The sequence below is a fragment of the Lissotriton vulgaris genome, chromosome 2_1, assembly GCF_964263255.1.
Source record: "Lissotriton vulgaris chromosome 2_1, aLisVul1.2, whole genome shotgun sequence".
Taxonomy (NCBI): Eukaryota; Metazoa; Chordata; class Amphibia; order Caudata; family Salamandridae; genus Lissotriton; species Lissotriton vulgaris.
The window spans coordinates 943362779-943380809 of record NC_141687.1 but is presented as its reverse complement, the minus strand read 5'-3'; the positions used below and the strand labels follow the sequence as shown (position 1 = coordinate 943380809).

The following is an 18031-nucleotide window of genomic DNA, read 5'->3' as shown; positions in this document are numbered from 1 at the left end:
ACCATAAGATTGAACTTGTAATGGCTGACAAGTTTTGGTGTTGGAGGTGTATGAGCTTCAGATCAAGATTTCATTGAACTGGTTCAGTTCACCATTTTTTGGTCCCCTCTGTTCCTCTTGGAACATCCTTGATGCTTTCTGGAATTTTCCTGGCGCTGAGAGCTTCACCGGTTGATCTTCTGGTGCTGATGCTTACACCACCTATAGGTTACAGGACTCCAGCACCGATTCTAGCATTGTTTGTGCCAACACACCAGGCACCTCCTGTTGAGCAGCCTCTGTCTAAAACCAAGGCAATACTGCAGGGCTCCAGTAAGGAAGTGTAAAGAATATTCATAGAGGAACAATGGCGTATAATGCACATTATGTGCAGCTCTGATGCAGAGTAAGTTCAAATACCTGATGCAATCTAGCACGATGCAGACTAGCAAGGCAGCTTGCCTGCTCCAACCCCCCCCCCCCATCCGTTGACAAAGATTGCTTAGCCTTGCAGCAGGCTTGTAAATTCTATACTTCCCCGGAGGTAGACCTAGAATACCCCTAAGGACCACTTCATCAGAGGTTACCTAATTTCATGCATTGTTTCGAAAGGCTGCTGACTTGCATAAGTTTCCCTTGCCTACTTTGAAAGCCAAGTCCAACTCATTAACAAAGGTATTGCCGTCTTCAGCTGTCACCTCTGAACCCTGACTACAGTTTGAGTTTCCTGCAGGCCTAGTTGTGTAGGGCTTCTCGCATACAAAGTAATTCCCAGACACTCTTCCTGGTGACCAACCTGGACTGTGAGTCTTGGAAGCTGGCTGCACGAGGTAAAATGTCTTTAACATGCAGGACTTTGCTAAACTTGTTTCTTGAAATATGGCACAGATGGTTTTACCAAATCCACCGACCACCTTGCAAGGGTTTCTTTTGGATGGGCAGCATACCAATAAGCAGGTAATTGGAGCTGGTCTGAATGCAGCCAATTCTTCAGCCAGAGCTAGGGGCACCATTGTAGCCCTCAGACAGGGTACATGATGTGCTTAACTGGTTTCTCCGGGGATGTACAAACATCTTGATGGACATGCCCTTTTATGGAGCGAGCATTTATGGGGTCAAACAGATGCTAGGCTAAAGAGATCCAAGACTGGCAGGGGTGAGGGGGCCTGATCTTTGGGCCTTCAGTTACTGGCAAATGACTGCTATCAATTTTCCAAATTTGTAAGGTTTTGAAAAGGCTTCTGTTTTTTGTCAGCCCTCACAGTAATCCTAAGCAACAGAACCAGCTCCTCTGGCAAGACAGGACCGTCTCACCCTTCAACTTCCTCCTCCACTTTCCCTGCGAACTAACCCGCCCCTTCCAAAGGCTACTGTAGTTTTCCCATGAAAGAGCATGTGCAGCCTGTGGGTAGACTGGTATTCTCCTTTCTACTTGCCTAGAAGGCCATTGCCTCGCACCAGGGTAGGTTATAGAAGGGAGGGGAGATGCCCTACCATTCCAACATACCCCCTCCCTATCTTCTATGTTTTGGCAGGAATCTCAATTCCACTCCTGTTGGTTATCTGCTTTCTAGGTCTATGGGCTTCCTCCATGTTTCAGTGGTTCCAGCACGGTCAGATCTAGTGGATGTTCTTATCTCCTGGGACCCTGCCGTGGATGTTACCTGGTGGTCATTTGAAGGAGCACTTGTCTCAAGGGATGTTATTCCATTCATTAAGTGTAACCACAGTGTTGACTGATCCATCCATCCTTGTGTAGTGGTCATCTGGAGAACCTAGAGAACCTAGTGATCAGAGTTCTCTAGTCCCCAGGGGAGAAGTCACTGCACCTCAGCATGCTTCAATAGAGGGTAATTCAGCTGGCGCTCAAGGCTTTCCTGCCTTCCCTATGGTGTCAGTATGTTTAGATTTAACATACAACACTACCACAATGTATCTTGTCAGTAAGCAGGAGAAGCCTCCAATTATGCCCACGAGAGGGGCATTTTGCAGTTATTATTCATTTTTTGGCTTAATGCAGCTGTCAAATTTGTTTTACCATTTAGGCCATCTCTGGTCCTTTGCCTTGGTTCTTAAATTAATATATTGTTGGGTCATCTTAGTTTACCTTTCACCATTACACACGCTCAATGGCACTTAGGTTGCTAGTATAGGCATAGTCTTCTTTGGAATAGAGACCGTGGTCACTCATTGTTTACTCTTGTCTAGGCCATACTTGCTGTTTCTGGTGTCTAGAGACAACTAGGGTGGACTAGGTTTTTGCAGTTCTATTATTTGATAACTGATTTTATTTTTGGGTAGTGTGTCATAGAGTGCATAAGAACTCCCTCTTAATGAATTTTGTTTTCTTTCCATTCTGTCCCATTACTGTGTTCTCCTTGGTACTGACATTGTGCACCATGCACTTCTCCAACACTGTCCCTTCTTTGTCGCAGTCCTTTCATGAAGAAAGTTCTGCCTGTTAAAGAATGTTCCTTTTTGACCCTGCTGTCACTGTTTTCATTTGGCCCTTAGTTTTACACTTCATCTAGTTTTTTCTCTGAATTTGAGTTTTTTTTAGGCTCTTCAGTCACCCACTTGAGGAGTTTTGGTTACGTTTTGCCAGCTGTCTTCAGAAGGTTCCTTTAAAAAGAATCTTGCTCTTATTCTTCATGCCTCAAGACTAATTGTGTCTTCATATTCAACTTCTCTTTCCCTCTTCTTGCAGGACTTACTATGGTAGCTGGCAATGCTCTGGCCTGTTCACTCTTGCTCATTCGTGCTTTTAAGGTACCTACGTGTTCATTGAGGTTGTTTCCATGTCAGCTGAAGTCAGTATCCTTGACTGTTATGGCAACTGTTTGATGCCATCGAACTATTGAGGAGTCATTCATCCAGGAATTAATTCCATCTCCATGTGTTGACCAAGGCTGTAGGCTATTGAGGACCATGCCATGTGTTTTTACATGTTGTTTCCAGTTTGACCAAGGTAAACTGTAATTGTTAAACAATCATTAACCATTCACATAGGTGTCCTCACCTGCTCTACCAGCCACCACTCAAGTCCTCCCGCCCTGATGCCAATACCCCTGCTTAGCTTGTTCTCTTCTCCATTTACTTAGATGGTCTTTTTATAACCTCTACTACATACCTTCTGTCATGTCTGTAGCACCTCTACACACTACTTTTTGCACACAGTTCCACAGCCAGTTGATGATTTGCCCATCTGTTCTTGCATGCATTAACTTGCATGCCTCAGATGAGGTAACACCTATTGGCTGTTATGCGCTCTAGTTTACTAGACCCTGTCATACCCTACCTTTTTATCCCATGTACTCCTGTGTTCCCACATGAGATTCCGTAAGAATGAGGCTCATCTCTCAATAAATGCCTGTACCGTGCCCATACCTGGAGAGCATTTTGCTTCTCCACACAATGTACCATTATGCATGCTTATGATCGACAGTTTTAACTGGGGTACTGCTTTTGCTCTGCAGTCTTTGTCCAGTGACAAGCTTGTGCTGCGCAGAAAACTGAATCGAATTTTCTCCCCTTTCCATTTTAAACATCTTGAAGTATGGGGGAGCAAGCTTGTTTGGGTGCTCTGCTTTATATTTAATTTACATTTTGTGTATTTTGTTCGTAGCTTTCAGGGAAAGTGGCGTGGGGAGGTTTTAAAGTGGTCCTCGGCCAAATCACTTTTTTTTATGAATGTTGAGTGTCCGGGAAAGTGGTTGTTACTCATTAGTTGGTCAAAGGTAGACCAGTGCTAAACTACTTTTCTTACAATTGTCAGTCATCAAGCATCAGTCCTACATCGGCGGTTTATCAAATTTTATGCTTGCTATTACTGCATTATTAGAGTATGCATTTTATGACTGGTAACCAAAAACGATAATTCGTATGCAGTACAATAAGGTTTAATCTTTGCTATGTTAATTTTGTTTTCAGACACCATGGTTTTTAAGGTTTGTGCCAACTATATATAGGTTGAATTAAATGTGCTGCTTGTTTTGTTATAATGATGATGTACAAAAATTGGGTGCTCCAATTTTGAAACACAAATTGGACACTTCATTTATACCATTAAACGATTGTGACATTTGTTGTGTGCCTGCAAAGTCCTCCAATTTCACGTCTTGTTATTTTGGATCCCAAGTCTTACAAATAATTTCAAGGCGCTGAATTTGCAGGGCTATGCCCCTAATGTATCAGGACTTCATTCAAATATATATTTTTTAATTTAAGCATGGAAAAAGAAGAGTTGACATGTATACTGGTAACCAAAACAACTTTTATTTTGCTAGATCTTTTCAATAAAATGATGGTTGTGAAATTAGGAAGAAAGTACACAGCCTTTACGTCTGATGACCATCTTCTCCCTGAAGGAAAGTGTTAAAATATATAATCAGATCGGAGACACTGTTCTGAAATCCTGGGAAAAACATGGACAATGTCAAGTCACAGGAAATAGGAAAAATATATACCGACGGAAAGTCGTAAAGTAAAAAATCAGCCACGGTAACCAATCCACCGCTCATCTTTACCCCTAACCAACTTGAAATCATGTTTCCTGAATGCGTATTGTTTTATTTTACAGTGTGCAGAGATTTTTAAATCTTCTAGGAGACTTGCATCAACTTTTGAAATAGCCTTTAAGACGTTTTGTGAGTTTAAAGCAAAACGCTCCAAAGGAGAGTTCTCTGGTGATTAGAGAAATAGGAAAATACAAATTGACTGATATTTCTAAAGTGGCTGAAAAGTTTGATAAATCCAAAAATTGTCCGCCTGGTATCAATGCTTAATTGGAAGCTAACTTGTGGTAAGTAGAATGATTGTAATAGCGTTTGATTTTTGATAGTTATCTGCCCCATTTTATCATTGAGCTTTAACTTTGTGCACCTGACGGTTTCAGTAATAACTACTCTTTATCACCGCTATGTTTAAAGTTTGTTTCTGGCTTGAATGACCTCAACCACTGGTGTGCAGGGTCCTAATTAAAAGTAAATTTAAAGATGCATTTACTTTTTTTAGTTGCTGCGCAACACTTTTGTGATAGCGGATAGTAACATTTTCCTATGGCAAGAATTCATTCCTTGTGGAGGAACTTTTTTATAATCTCTCAGATGGTGTCCCTGCACTTGGAATGCATTTCTGGTAGCAGGAACGTGTTTATCATTTATTTTTAAAAACAAACTGTTCTTACCTGTAGATGTGTAGAGTTCAAATATTTTGAACTCATGATTGCATCTTTTGAAGTATTGCAGACGAATTGATAAGACAGGTCATTTAGATTGCAGCAGTTTTCGTTTACCTTTATCTTTAACATCTGTTGAGCTAAGACATCTTATGATCTCTGTCCAGTTCAGTCTCATATGGTGTTCGTAAAGCTATAATGATGATGATTAATCGATTTTTAAACCTGTTTTAAAAATGTGTTGACCTGAATTCAAATGTCACATTGCTTTGGCTCATTCTAGAAAACGGAGTAAAAATGTTGAACTAGCCTAATATTCTATTGTATCTTTTGTTGGAGGAAAAATACTAGTCTGGTAACCATATTGTTGGCCATAGTGCTTGATTTTACTTGTCCAGGACTGTCTTTCTAGCCTTGTGGTTAAGGTAATAGTCTTTACACTATTAGGCCACATCTGATTTTATAGTTTCCTGGGGCATCCTCTTTGCCACCTTCAGTTTAGCTTTTCCAAAGCTGAACGTTCAGTCTGAACATTTAAATACTGGTTTACAGCATTGTCCATCGTTAGCAAATGTGATTACATTTAAAAAAAAAAAAAACATCGCAACATTATTCACCCGATCCCTTACCTTTTTTTTTTTGTTTAGTAATTTTACCTTTTTTTGATGTTGGCATTTCAACTTGAAATGCAATTATTTTCTGGGTATTGCCGTAATTTCATTTTAATTTCATCAGCCATCTAGTTAAGTGAACTGGTCAGTTTCAACTTTATTCACTAGCTAAATATTCAGATGACCTCCAATTTCAAACATAACTGCCAGAGGATGCAATCGGAGAACCTCAAGGATTATCAACCATTTGTTCTTTCGTAATCATTGTGAATTCTAAAAATGTTACTAAGTACTGTTCTACCCCTGATCTACTGGATCCAAGGAATTTTGCTTAAACCTGTTTTCCATTTGCAAACAGATATTTGGAGGATCTGAAGACCAAGTCATCTGACCTGGACCGCGATGCTGGAAAGGACAAGGAGTCTAAAATGAGCAGCCTGGAGAAAATGAAGGATCGTGGTAGCCCCAGCGACTTTGCCATGAACGAACTGGAAAAAGCTTACCGCAGTAGCCAGTCGCCAAAAAGGTATAAAATGCGGGATGATTTTGACAAGATGAAGATGGCAGATTTTCACAAGGAGAAACGTTATGGAAAAGATGATGCAGATGACATGGATAAAAAAGTTCCAGTTAGGAGTCGGAAAGATTCTGACTTTGATAATGATGCAAAACCCTTATCAAAAGCCTTTGCTTCATCCAATAAAAATCTGGACCCTTATGACCCAGGTAAATGGGAGGAGATAAAGTTCCCAAAAGATAAACAAAGGAAGTCTGAGGAAATCGATGATGATGAGGACGAAGATGATGAAGACTTATTTCCCCAGGAGCGGTCCAAGAAAGAGGAACGAGCGACAGGCAAAAGGGCAGAGCAGGCTCAGAAAGCTTCAGTGCCAGATAAGAATTTCCGAGTGACAGGTTTCAAAGCTGTGCAAGAGAAGAATGCTGCTTCCCCTCCAAGGAAGGCTTCCGAGGCCCGAGAGCGGGAAAAAGGGGCTGCTCGGGATATGGCCTTTGCAAAATCAACCTTTTGCATTAGCCGAGAGACTGGATCAAGCATCCGAATTGATTCCTTTGACGAGGATCTTGCACGGTAAATATTCTCATTACCTTGCATATATTTCTTTAATTGTATGTATTATGCACTGCTTCATAGTGCATCGAATATAAAGATAGTTTTGTTAAAGTGTGGACATGTTTAAAATAAAGAGGAAAAGGTGCGGTTTGCTTTTCTAGCTACAAGTTGACAGTGGGATAAAAGTACGAGGTAAAGAAGTCGAGCAGCAAGAAGTCCAATGAGAGAACAGGGAAATGGCATATACAACAAGAATGTTTGCCAGTATAAAATTCAAGAGCAATTTAAAGGAAGCAAAGGCACATAAGGGAGGCGTTTAATGATTGGTCTCGCAGGCTGTTTTCGGTAAATAAAGCATGCTAATCTATTTAACTGGTTTAGAAGCAGCAACGCAAAAGTCACTGACTAGTCTAAATGGGCAGCAGATGTAGTGAAAACCCAAGAGCAGTGCCTCAGCAAAAAAAACTGTTCCAGCAACCGAGCTGAACATAAATCTGAGTGACTTCAGTGCTTATTAAAACAGTGACTGGTAATTTATTAAACCGAGTTTAGAAAACATTGTGCAGTTGAGCAACCACCATACACAAGGCTGTGTAAACAACAGTGTCTGAAGTAAAGATTGAAGGAAATGACTGGCATGAAGCCAGAACGTTTAGAGGAAAGGCCTTAACCTAGACTAAACACTCCAGGACAGTGTTTAAACTGTAAAACTGTTCTCTAATAGTTGGAGCTGGGGCATGGTTAAACATATTTTCCACTGGAGAAGGCTTGTAAAACTGCATCACTTTATATGACTTTCCTAACAGACCACATAACCAAGAAATTGAGTTTTTAGATATTTTCATAGTTTGGTCTTTTGACATTTTCGCAAAATCTAATTAAATACAAATTAATATTTCTTCCTTTTTTAACCTTTTTCAAAAAGCCTTTTCAGTTAGTGCCGCTAATTGCTGGAGTGCAACGCGTCGCAGCTCAGAAATGTATTTTGACAAGAATGTAAACCTAACGTGGCTAACCTTCGCTGCAAGTCTCGCCCTTTTATGGGAATTTTATGCAAATGCAGTGTTGCTTGTCAAGTGTTTTTACCCCTTACTACCTATCTCGGGGTTTACTGTTAACCTATCGATCCTGCTGCTATGCTTCTGTGCACCTAATCTCTAAATATAGCATTTTTTAAAGATTGTGACTTCGTTCTTTGCCCAGCACCACGAATATATTTGAATAGTAGCATAAATTGCATTTAGATAGTGTTTGTGAACTATTTAGTTTGGGCAAGACCTGAGTTACCATTTGACATTTTGGCTTGTATTTGTTATCGGGAAAAGTATTTGCTTCTGGCATAATTCTGAGTTCCTGTTTCAGTCAAGAGGTAGAGGGTGCTTGGGAATTTGGAAGAGAACTTAATACAGGTGTTCACCAGCTTTCAAGGTGACTATTCTTCCAGCCATGGGGGCCCTCTTAAGAGTTGTCTTGGTGCTGAAGTGCATCTAGGAGGAGTCCCATAGCACTTCCTCCTCACTTCAGGTTTCAGAAATTAGTCCTGTGAATATTGGTTTAGGTGATTATGGTATATAGGGCTACACAAAAACTAGTTAAGATTTTACTATTTCTGTGTCCAGCCACAAAAGCCTCCCGTTAATGCAAATAATTCAGGCGGTATATGAAATGGTCCCTTTCTTATTGAGAGAGAAAAAGGTTGTTAGAATGTCGCACCTTGAAAAGGCACGTACCTAAGCCTACTTGGCATTAGTGGCCTGTATAAATCTAGTTCCTTCAACGGGTGGTGCTTATCAAAGCTGGTGTTTTGAATCGATTGTTCAAAAAATGTAGTAATGCATGTAAGCTTACATAATGTTATTGTATACCATAGAACTACTTTGAAAACATTGAGTTTAAAATGTATATTGTACTTAGGAATGTAACATTTAAAAATAACTTTTCTAAATATGCTTCGTCTTGCAGGCCCAGTGGAATGTTGGCTCATGAGCGCAAACTTTCTCGGGATTTGGTTCATACCAATAAAAAGGAAGCCGATTTCCGTTCCATTTTTCAGCACATACAGTCGGCACAGCCTCAGCGCAGTCCTTCCGAGCTGTTTGCTCAGCATATAGTGACCATCGTACACCATGTAAAAGGTAGATTTCAAAAACCTGTTCTCACACCAATAGGCACTTCAGTCCAGGCAAATTCTCAGAATCAGAAAAAATAGCATAAACTGGCATAGAAAATATCCAGGGGTTCTTATACCCAGACTTCCCAATTTGTGTCTCTTTCTGATCTTGACTACGCAGCTTCTGCACTTTTAGTATAGGGTGTCTTAGCATTCACAACAACTTTTGTTAGTGTAGGAGTCCGTAAACCATTTTATTTACGACATTTAAAATGGAGGCTGCCATAGACCACCCTGCTCCACATAATTTATTATGGCCTTGTAACTTTAATTTATTCTTTACTTAAATGCCTGCCATCACTGAAAGTGGGTTATATCTATGATCTTCAGTTCTTGGATCCCCTGGTTTATTCCTTCGAACGCAACACTTTTGTTTTAACTTGTGGTATTTAAATGCAGGAGGGAAGTTGCACTCACTGAGCAATGCAAACTTTTAAAATCTTCTGTAACAAAGCATGCATTTCTTTGATAGTACAGCCGTCTTCATGCAAGCCAAGTGGCAACATTTACTTTTGACAGTTTTTTAAAGTTAAATGCATTTGATTGTTGGACTAAGCTATTTTTCCTACTGTATTTTTAATCCTCTTGAATCCCTTTCAGACTCAGTTTGTTCCTCTCTTTGAGGCTGCTCTTCTGAAACATAAATTAAATTAACTGGGTGGTGTTTCTCCCCTAAATAAAATCAACAGAGCATCATTTTGGTCCCGGGGGAATGACTCTGAATGAACGGTTTACAAAGTACTTAAAGAAAGGAGCTGACCAGGAACCTACAAAAAGCAAGAAGAGCCCAGAAATACACAGGTAGATTTTTATGACTTTAATGGTACATTTTTTATTTGCATAAATCGCTCATTCGTTGATGTCTTTTTAGGTTTCGACATCTATTGTAAAGATTTCTTTGTATGCATTTTGGCAACTTGTGGTGCATTGTGTTTTTCTTCAGATTGCAAGACATCGAGCTGTAATGAAGATATTTAAATTACTCCCCCCAATGCATATTGGGGTGTAACTAAATGTTCACACTCCCTTTCACGAAGCGATGCGCGTGTGCTAAATTTTTTACTGTGAGGTGGCTGAAGCTCAGTCGTACTAGGTGTTTTGAGCATACAGCAGGTTATGATGGAGTGTACAACAGCAAGCTGCCAGTAGAATACGTCTTTGGAAGCAGAGACTGGCCAAGGGATTCGAGGCGGCAAAGAGACACTGTCCTGGTTAGGAGAGACTAAGTTGCTGGTGACCAAAGACTGTGCTGAGAAGACTGGCCTCTGGGGCCGGGAGGGGCCCAACCTTGGATATAGTCTAGAAGGGGAGAATGACTTGGTGGCACCCTGTAGGGCCAAGAATTACCGCAGCTCTGCATTTTGGTAAGCCTAATTGCCCCAGCACCTTCTACCTCCCAAACTTTTCAACTCTAAGCATAGGACACTCACACTCTGAACCTAATTAAACTAGTTACTACATGTTGATGGCTCACTGTAAGCTTCATTTTCAGTTTGGAGTGCTGGTTGGTAAGCATCGTGATGACGGAACATAGGTATTGTAATGCAATCAGCCTTGCCAAGTGTCACTCATTAGTTGTTAGACTAATGCAAATGTATTATCACCGCATTACTGCACTGAAAAAAATATTACATGTAGTTCCGTGCTCCTCCGATTTGCCTCTGGAGTTGTGGGCACGCCATTTTTTAAAAACGTGTTTGTGGGACACCGAGGTGGCTCGTGCATACAGACAGAGCCGTATTTAGCAGCTGCTGCCCGTCTGGTATATTCATTGGGATCAAAAGGGTCACATGTTTGTAGGTTAATACTGTGGATGCAGCCTTCTCCTGCTTTGTGCTTCTCTGGGACTGCGAACGATTGTCAAGAGGTATTATGTGAGAAACCTCAATCTGCTGTGCCTTTGTTCACTTTATATCCTTGCAGCAGCCATTCTCCCGAAAATTACACTATGGGCCTCATGGCCCTGCAGCGAATAGAGAATCTGTGGCCTAGACAGATCCCATGGAGTTCTGAGCTCCTCGGCATGGTGGTCCCGGCCAGCACCAATAGGTTTTTAAAAGATCCTCTCAGGGAGGTGGCACGTAAGGGCTTAGTTCGTGGACATCCCCTCAGTTTTATGCAGAAAAGTGTCATCCAAGGTGCAGTGCGACTGTTCCCTTTCCATACAGTGACCCTTGGTTTGCCAAATGGTCTTTAACCCTTTCGTCATGATGCACAGTTGAGCTGTGCTGATGACGAGCTGAGCTCGTCATGAATCATGCACTCAATCATTTTCCAGCACAGGGGGGGAAAACGCCTAGCAGCCAAGGTGTTAAAGGAGAATTAATACATTTTCCTTTATAATGTTGGGTTTCCATAGCATGTTTTAAAACCGTAATAGCATGAACTTGTCAGTATGTGCTTGCCATAGTGTGCATGTGCTATTTTACATTTTTTGCATTCGTCTGATAATGCAAGTAACTTCATCTTGAAGAACGTTTCAGTCCTTAGGCAGCCACATAGCTCAGTAACTTAAGACTCTTGCCTTGTGTGTTAAATGCAATGCAAATGGTTTAAATAGCATTGGGCCTACTATTCCATTAATTGTCTCACAATTAGAAATTTGAAAATTACTGGGGCTATAGTGCTGAGAACTTCTGCTAGAGTTGTGTGACGGTGAGTCAAAACTTTTTCTCCAGTGCAGTCTGTCCTGCTGCTTTACATCAGAAGGAACTTGCCATTCATCTCAAAGCCATGAAAGTCGCCACGAAGACTCTAGTTCCCAGTATGGTTTCTTTGATCCAGTCACTGGCTGCTTATATTTGAGACGCCTCTATGAAACACTGATATATAAACCCAGAGGTTACACAGATACTAGAGGAGAGACATAAAGCACCATCACTGCTGTTATGAGCTCCAAAATAAAATAAATAACCATGGATCCTTCCCATTTGTCTCTCTACTGTCCTTTTCAATCCGGGTGCCGGACTAGCATGTCCACCACTCATTGGTTTTATGTTTCACTATGCTGGTTCACCGCTGGTCCTTAATGGGTTCCAGATTGGCATGCTACTCGCTGAGGGGGCGCTTCAGCGCTTCTTCGGGGTGGCAGGCGCTATATTAAAGCAAACCTTTTTATCTCTTTAATTCTCCACTGTCCTTCTCAATCAAAATAACTGACTGACATATCCACAGCTCAAATTACTTTCATATCTTCACCATACTAATTCACCACTAATCTCTGGGTTCCGGAGTAGCGTGCTACTCGCCGAAAAAGTGCTTTGACGCTTCGTCTGGTAGAAAGAGCTATATAAGTGCAATTACAGTACAACATAACTTTCACGAGTGTTTTTTACTCCAAGTCCTATTTCTAACTTCCTTGTTTTTTCTTCTCATATTTTTTGTTGTTTCTTCTCATATTCTTTTTTCTCATTTCTTTCTTTTCATTTCTTTATCCATTCTTCCATTTCCTTATTCACTTTATTACTCATCTACTCTCTCAAGTATTTATTTATCTGTTTATTTACCCATTATTCATTTATCTTCTTAGCTTAATTATTTACCTATTTTATACCCTTCATGAACTTCCATCACTCATATGTATGTATATCATTCTTCATATTATATACACAACATATTTTACTATTTCTAAATTATATGTTCGAGCCATATGAGCTGCAGGTTACACACTATGCATAGATGGCCACCTAGTGTTGGGCCTGGATGTTTGCAGTTTGTTTTGTTGTAGAAAAGTCTTTGGAAGTCCCGGGATAGGTGACTCCTCCTTTGGATGATACTGCTCATGGGCATCGGCTCCATCCCCAGATTGTTTTTTCCACCACCGGGCTCGGATGTGTTTTTTTTCCACCACCGGGCTCGGATGTGTTTCCAGCGCTCCGTGTTGGAACCGATTTCCTTCGGCGCGCAATCCTCACCAACTTACAGAAATTAAGTTTCGAACGCTTTTCCAGTTGACTCTACTCTTCAACACCGAAAACTTTGATTCCGGTCGACGGCCTATGGGCCTAACTAGGCCTTGACCCCAACTCATGGAAAGGACGCCATTTAAAAATATTCCTCAATGTGGGTCGAAGTTTCCCCACACAGACCTTCATGAAGTGTGTAACCTTTGCCTCTCCCCGGAGCACGAGGCAAAGACTGTCCTGCTTGTTCCTCTTTCTGCTCCAAGAAGACTTTCCAGGACCGAAGAGCGAGGCGAACAATGGCTCAATCTTCAGCTTCGATTCTGGACGACATTTTCGAGGAAGGCGTCAACGTTCCAGAACAACACAACGTAGACAGCAATTCCGAGGCAGAAGACTCCGAAGTCGAGGACATCACTCCAGCACAGCGGGCTGTAAGTAAGACCGTCGACCCTGACCCTTCCTCGACACACCCAAAGAAGGCCCCGGTCACACCCTCTGGCTCTGGTGCACACCGACACACTGCTTCTACTGCCCCACCTTCGGGCCCGGCTAAGAAGCTAATGAAGCCTTCAGGCGACTCGGGCTAGAGTCGGCCTTTGCACGGTCTTGGGGCACACTTACCGACACCGAAAAAGACAACTTCACCGGCCACGCCGACATCCAAACCATCGGTGCCGAAACATACCACTACTCCTTCGGCACCGAAACCCAAGTCGGAACCAAGCAAACCCACTTTGGATTAAAAAAAACCACCGGAACCGAAAAAACCATCGGATCCCAAAAACATACCGGAGCCGAAAAAACCTTCGGAACCGAAAAAAAGCTTCAGAGCCGAAAGACTCCTGCTTCTCCGGTTAAAGACATTGCCAAAAAACCAGAAGAAACCGCTTCGGTGCCAAAACCTTCCTCCGCACCAAAAGATCGGCCTCTTGCAGAGGACTTACTTTATCCAGACCCTGCTCTAGCAAAAGATCCAATCACTGGACAGCTGATTTTGGGTTCAATAAAGCGACCAATGGACACACCAGCTCCGCATTCAAAGGAGGACATGGCTACCTCTCCCTTAAGACTGCCTTCCCCTTCTTTTTCACCTGTACCATCACCACATCCTCCCATACCACATTTCCCCAATCCTCTATCATACCACACGATGACAACAGGGATGATGGCTCTGATGACATGGGGGTAACATGCCTGATCCAGCTACTCCTACAGGATGACCTGACCCGTGGGATGATTATATCACCCCAGATATCCCAAATGTCCCTCAGGATGACACATACCCCTCAAGGCCTTCCCCACCAGAAGACACTATGGGTTTCAATCCATTAATTCACAGGGCTGCGCAATATTATGGGGTAGACATGCATACAGACCCTGTAGATGAAGACTTCTTAATGGATACCTTTGATAGTGCACAAAGGTACTCCTCCATTTTACCAATGCTTAAAGGAGGGATTAAGCATGCTCCTGAAGTCTTCAAAGACCCAGTCAGAACTCTGGTCATTAACCCTCGCATAGAGAAAAAATATAAAGCTGCTCCCTCAGACCCAGCATATATTAAAGGTCCTGTATCACTAGACTCACTTGTAGTTTCAAATGCACGCAAGAGAGCAAACTCACAAACATCAGCTGAAGCTCCACCACCAGATAGTCTAAGCTACTTGACGCAACAGGGAAAAAACGGCGTCTCAAGCAGTAAACATGGCGTATCGCCAATACAGGCATTATTAGCCAGATATGACAGGGCACATTATGACGAATTAGAATCATTAATGAGGCACCTCCCTGATAAGTACAAGGATAGAGCAAATGAACTTATCCAAGAGCGGAAAAACATTACAAACACCTCTATTCGGTGTGCACTGGATGCAGCAGATACTGACTCTAGGACAGTTACCAGTGTCCTATTACGTAGACATGCTTGGCTACGCATATCCGGGTTCAAACCTGAAGTACAAAGTGCCATTCTCAATCAACCCTTTGATGAGCAACACCTATTCGGACTTAACGTAGATGTATCACATGAAAAAATGAAAAACGATACAGATACCGCCAAATCTATGGGAGCCCTGCAGTCGCAGGCTCCCAGATGTTCATTTTGTCGCTCAGGACACAGCTTCTACCTCATACAAAGCTCCTACAGAGTCCACTTACAGCAAGGGCTACCAAAGGCAGAGGTAAAAAAAACTCCCGCTCTGCCTCTACCCCTGCCCAATGATTCCCTTCCCCCGTCCCATTCCACTCCTGTCGGGGGAAGACTTCAACAATACCTGCCAGCTTGAGAAAACATCACATCAAACGGGTGGGTGCTCCAAATAATTCAGTCCGGTTACTGTCAGAACTAACATCCACCCCCCCCCCCCCCCCCCCCCCCCCCCCCCCAAACATACCACCCAAGCAATGTTCAATGTCACAAGAACATTTAACACTGCTCAGACAGGAGGTAATATCCCTCCTGCAGAAAAAGGCAATAGAAATAGTTCCAGAGCATCAGAAAAACAAAGGAGTATACTCCCTATATTTCCTAATACCAAAGAAGGACGGCTCTTTAAGACCCCCATCCTAGACATCAGACCTCTAAACATTTACATACAGTCGGACCATTTTCACATGATCACACTCCAACAAGTCCTTCCTCTACTAAACGACTTCCTGGTCACCCTAGATCTCAAGGACGCCTACTTCCATATTCCCATTCACACAGTGCACAGAAAATATCTCAGATTTGTGCTAGACTGGCAGCACTACCAGTTCAAAGTGCTCCCATTCGGGGTCACAACAGCGCCGAGGGTGTTTACCAAATCCCTAGCAGTAGTAGCAGCACACTTAACACAACATATTAATGTCTTCCCATATCTAGACGACTGGCTCATAAAAGCCAGCTCATACAGCCAGTGTGTACAACACACTCACGCTACTATTCAACTGCTTCACGACTTGGGATTCACAGTAAATTGCACCAAATCGCATCTGCAACCCTCGCACATACAACAGTATCTGGGCGCTACAATAAACACCCAACTAACACTAGCTTATCCCTCTCCAGCCAGGATAACAAGTATACAAACTCTCCTAACAAAATTCAAACCGCAACTTGCATATTTGTAGTACCTCACGCAAGACTGCAAATATGTCCACTTCAAGAGTGCCTAGCATGCCAATGGAACCAGGCTCAAGGTCAACTAACAGACCTAGTGTTGGTAGACAGTCGGACTCATCGTTCTCTGCAATGTTGGAACACCAAAAACCTTTCCAAAGGGCGACCGTTTCTAGAGCCAGTTCCTCAAATCGTCATGACAGCGGACGCATCGCTCTCCGGCTGGGGAGCTCACCTACTGCATCACACCATGCAAGGCTGGTGGACACCGCAACAGAAGTTACTCCACATCAATCATTTGAAGTTGCTAGCTGCGTTTCTAGCCCTAAAAGCATTTCAAATGCAAGTGTCAGGCAAAGTCGTCTTAGTCCGCACAGACAATATGATAGCTATTTACTACATAAACAAACAAGGGGGAACACACTCTCTGCAGCTCTCTGTTAGCACAGCAGATATGGAGATGGGCTATACCAAGATCTTCCTCTTAGCCCAACACGTCCCAGGAGTACAAAACACTAAGGCAGATCTGCTAAGTCGACAAACACAGCAGATCCACGAGTGGGAATTTCATCCGCAAGTTCTTCATCCGTTCTTTCAAATTTGGGGACAACCTCAGATCGACCTCTTCACCACCCACAAACGCAAAATGCCCAAACTTTGCCGCCACATACCCACACCCATTGTCCAAAGGCAATGCGATATGGATGAACTGGTCAAAACTATTTACGTATGCTTTTCCTCCTCTCCCACTACCTCCGTTAGTGGTACACAAACTTCAACAACATTCCCTGACACTCATTCTAGTCTCTCCAGCTTGGGCCAGACAACCGTGGTACACCACGCTGTTGCAGACGTCTGTAGTACCACACCAAAAACGAAACCGATCTCCACGCCTATTAACAGAACCATGGAGAGATCGGACACCCGGACCCAGCTCAGCTCAATCTAGCGATCTGGCTCCTGAGGTCATAGTTTGGTTACCTTAACTTAAATCATTTTGTTTGATCTCTACCTTAACTTTCCTCCAGAATGTATGAACATTATTAAATAAGCTAGATGTCCCACTACTAGAGCATGTTATGCTGCGAAGTGGAAACGCTTTGTCATATACTGCCAAAACAACCAACTAAATCCCATAGACATGTCTATTCAACACATCATAGGATATCTATTACACCTTCAGAAGTGTAATTTAGCCTATACGTCATTCAGACTACACCTTGCTGCCATTGCAGCAGTCTTACAAAATAGACAACATCTATCTCTTTTTAGAGTTCCAGCTATAAAAGCTTTCATGAAAGGACTCAAAAGAATAATTCCTCCCAGAACTTAAACATTGTTCTTAAAAGATTAATGGGTCCTCCCTTTGAATCATTACATAAATGTGTTTTGCAATTCCTAACCTGGAAAGTAGCTTTCCTAGTAGCAATTACTTCTCTCAGAAGGGTTAGTGAACTACAAGCATTAACCATTCAAGAACCTTTTCTGCAAATGCATCATAACAAAGTGGTTCTTGGTACTAATCCTAAATTCCTTCCTAAATTCATTTCACCATTCCATCTAAATCAATCAGTTGAGCTGCCCGTATTTTTCTCGCAGCCTCAAACAGTCGCAGAAAGAGCTCTACACACCTTAGATGTCAAAAGAGCATTACTGTACTATATCGAAAGGACACAAACCTTTCGTAAAACAAAACAACTTTTTGTGTCTTTTTCACCGCCACATAAAGGCAACCCCATATCAAAATCAGGGATCGCTAGGTAGATTGTTAAATGCATACAAATATGTTTCCACAAAGTCAATTTTACATAAACAATTCCTCCAAAAGCCCATTCTACAAGGAAAATAGGGGGTTCAATGGCATTCTTAGGGAGCACCTAGATGATATCTGCAAAGCAGCTACATGGCTTACACAGCACACATTCACAAAGCATTACTGTGTAGATGTGCAAACTAAACAACAAGCCACTGTGGGCCAGGCTGTACTAAAAACTGTTTCAAACAACTACAACAGATAC

At 42.2% G+C, this 18031-nt stretch overlaps 1 protein-coding gene across 2 annotated transcripts in view; it reads left to right on the top strand.

Moving 5' to 3' along the window:
* The window catches only part of THRAP3 (thyroid hormone receptor associated protein 3), a 269684-nt gene that overhangs the window by 142459 nt on the left and 109194 nt on the right, over positions 1–18031 (top strand). For both annotated transcript variants that reach the window (XM_086956473.1, XM_086956472.1), the window contains exons 5-7: positions 6125–6856; positions 8801–8973; positions 9698–9809. In XM_086956473.1, the coding sequence (XP_086812599.1) occupies positions 6125–6856; positions 8801–8973; positions 9698–9809 (1017 nt within the window). The remainder of the gene's footprint in view (positions 1–6124; positions 6857–8800; positions 8974–9697; positions 9810–18031) is intronic.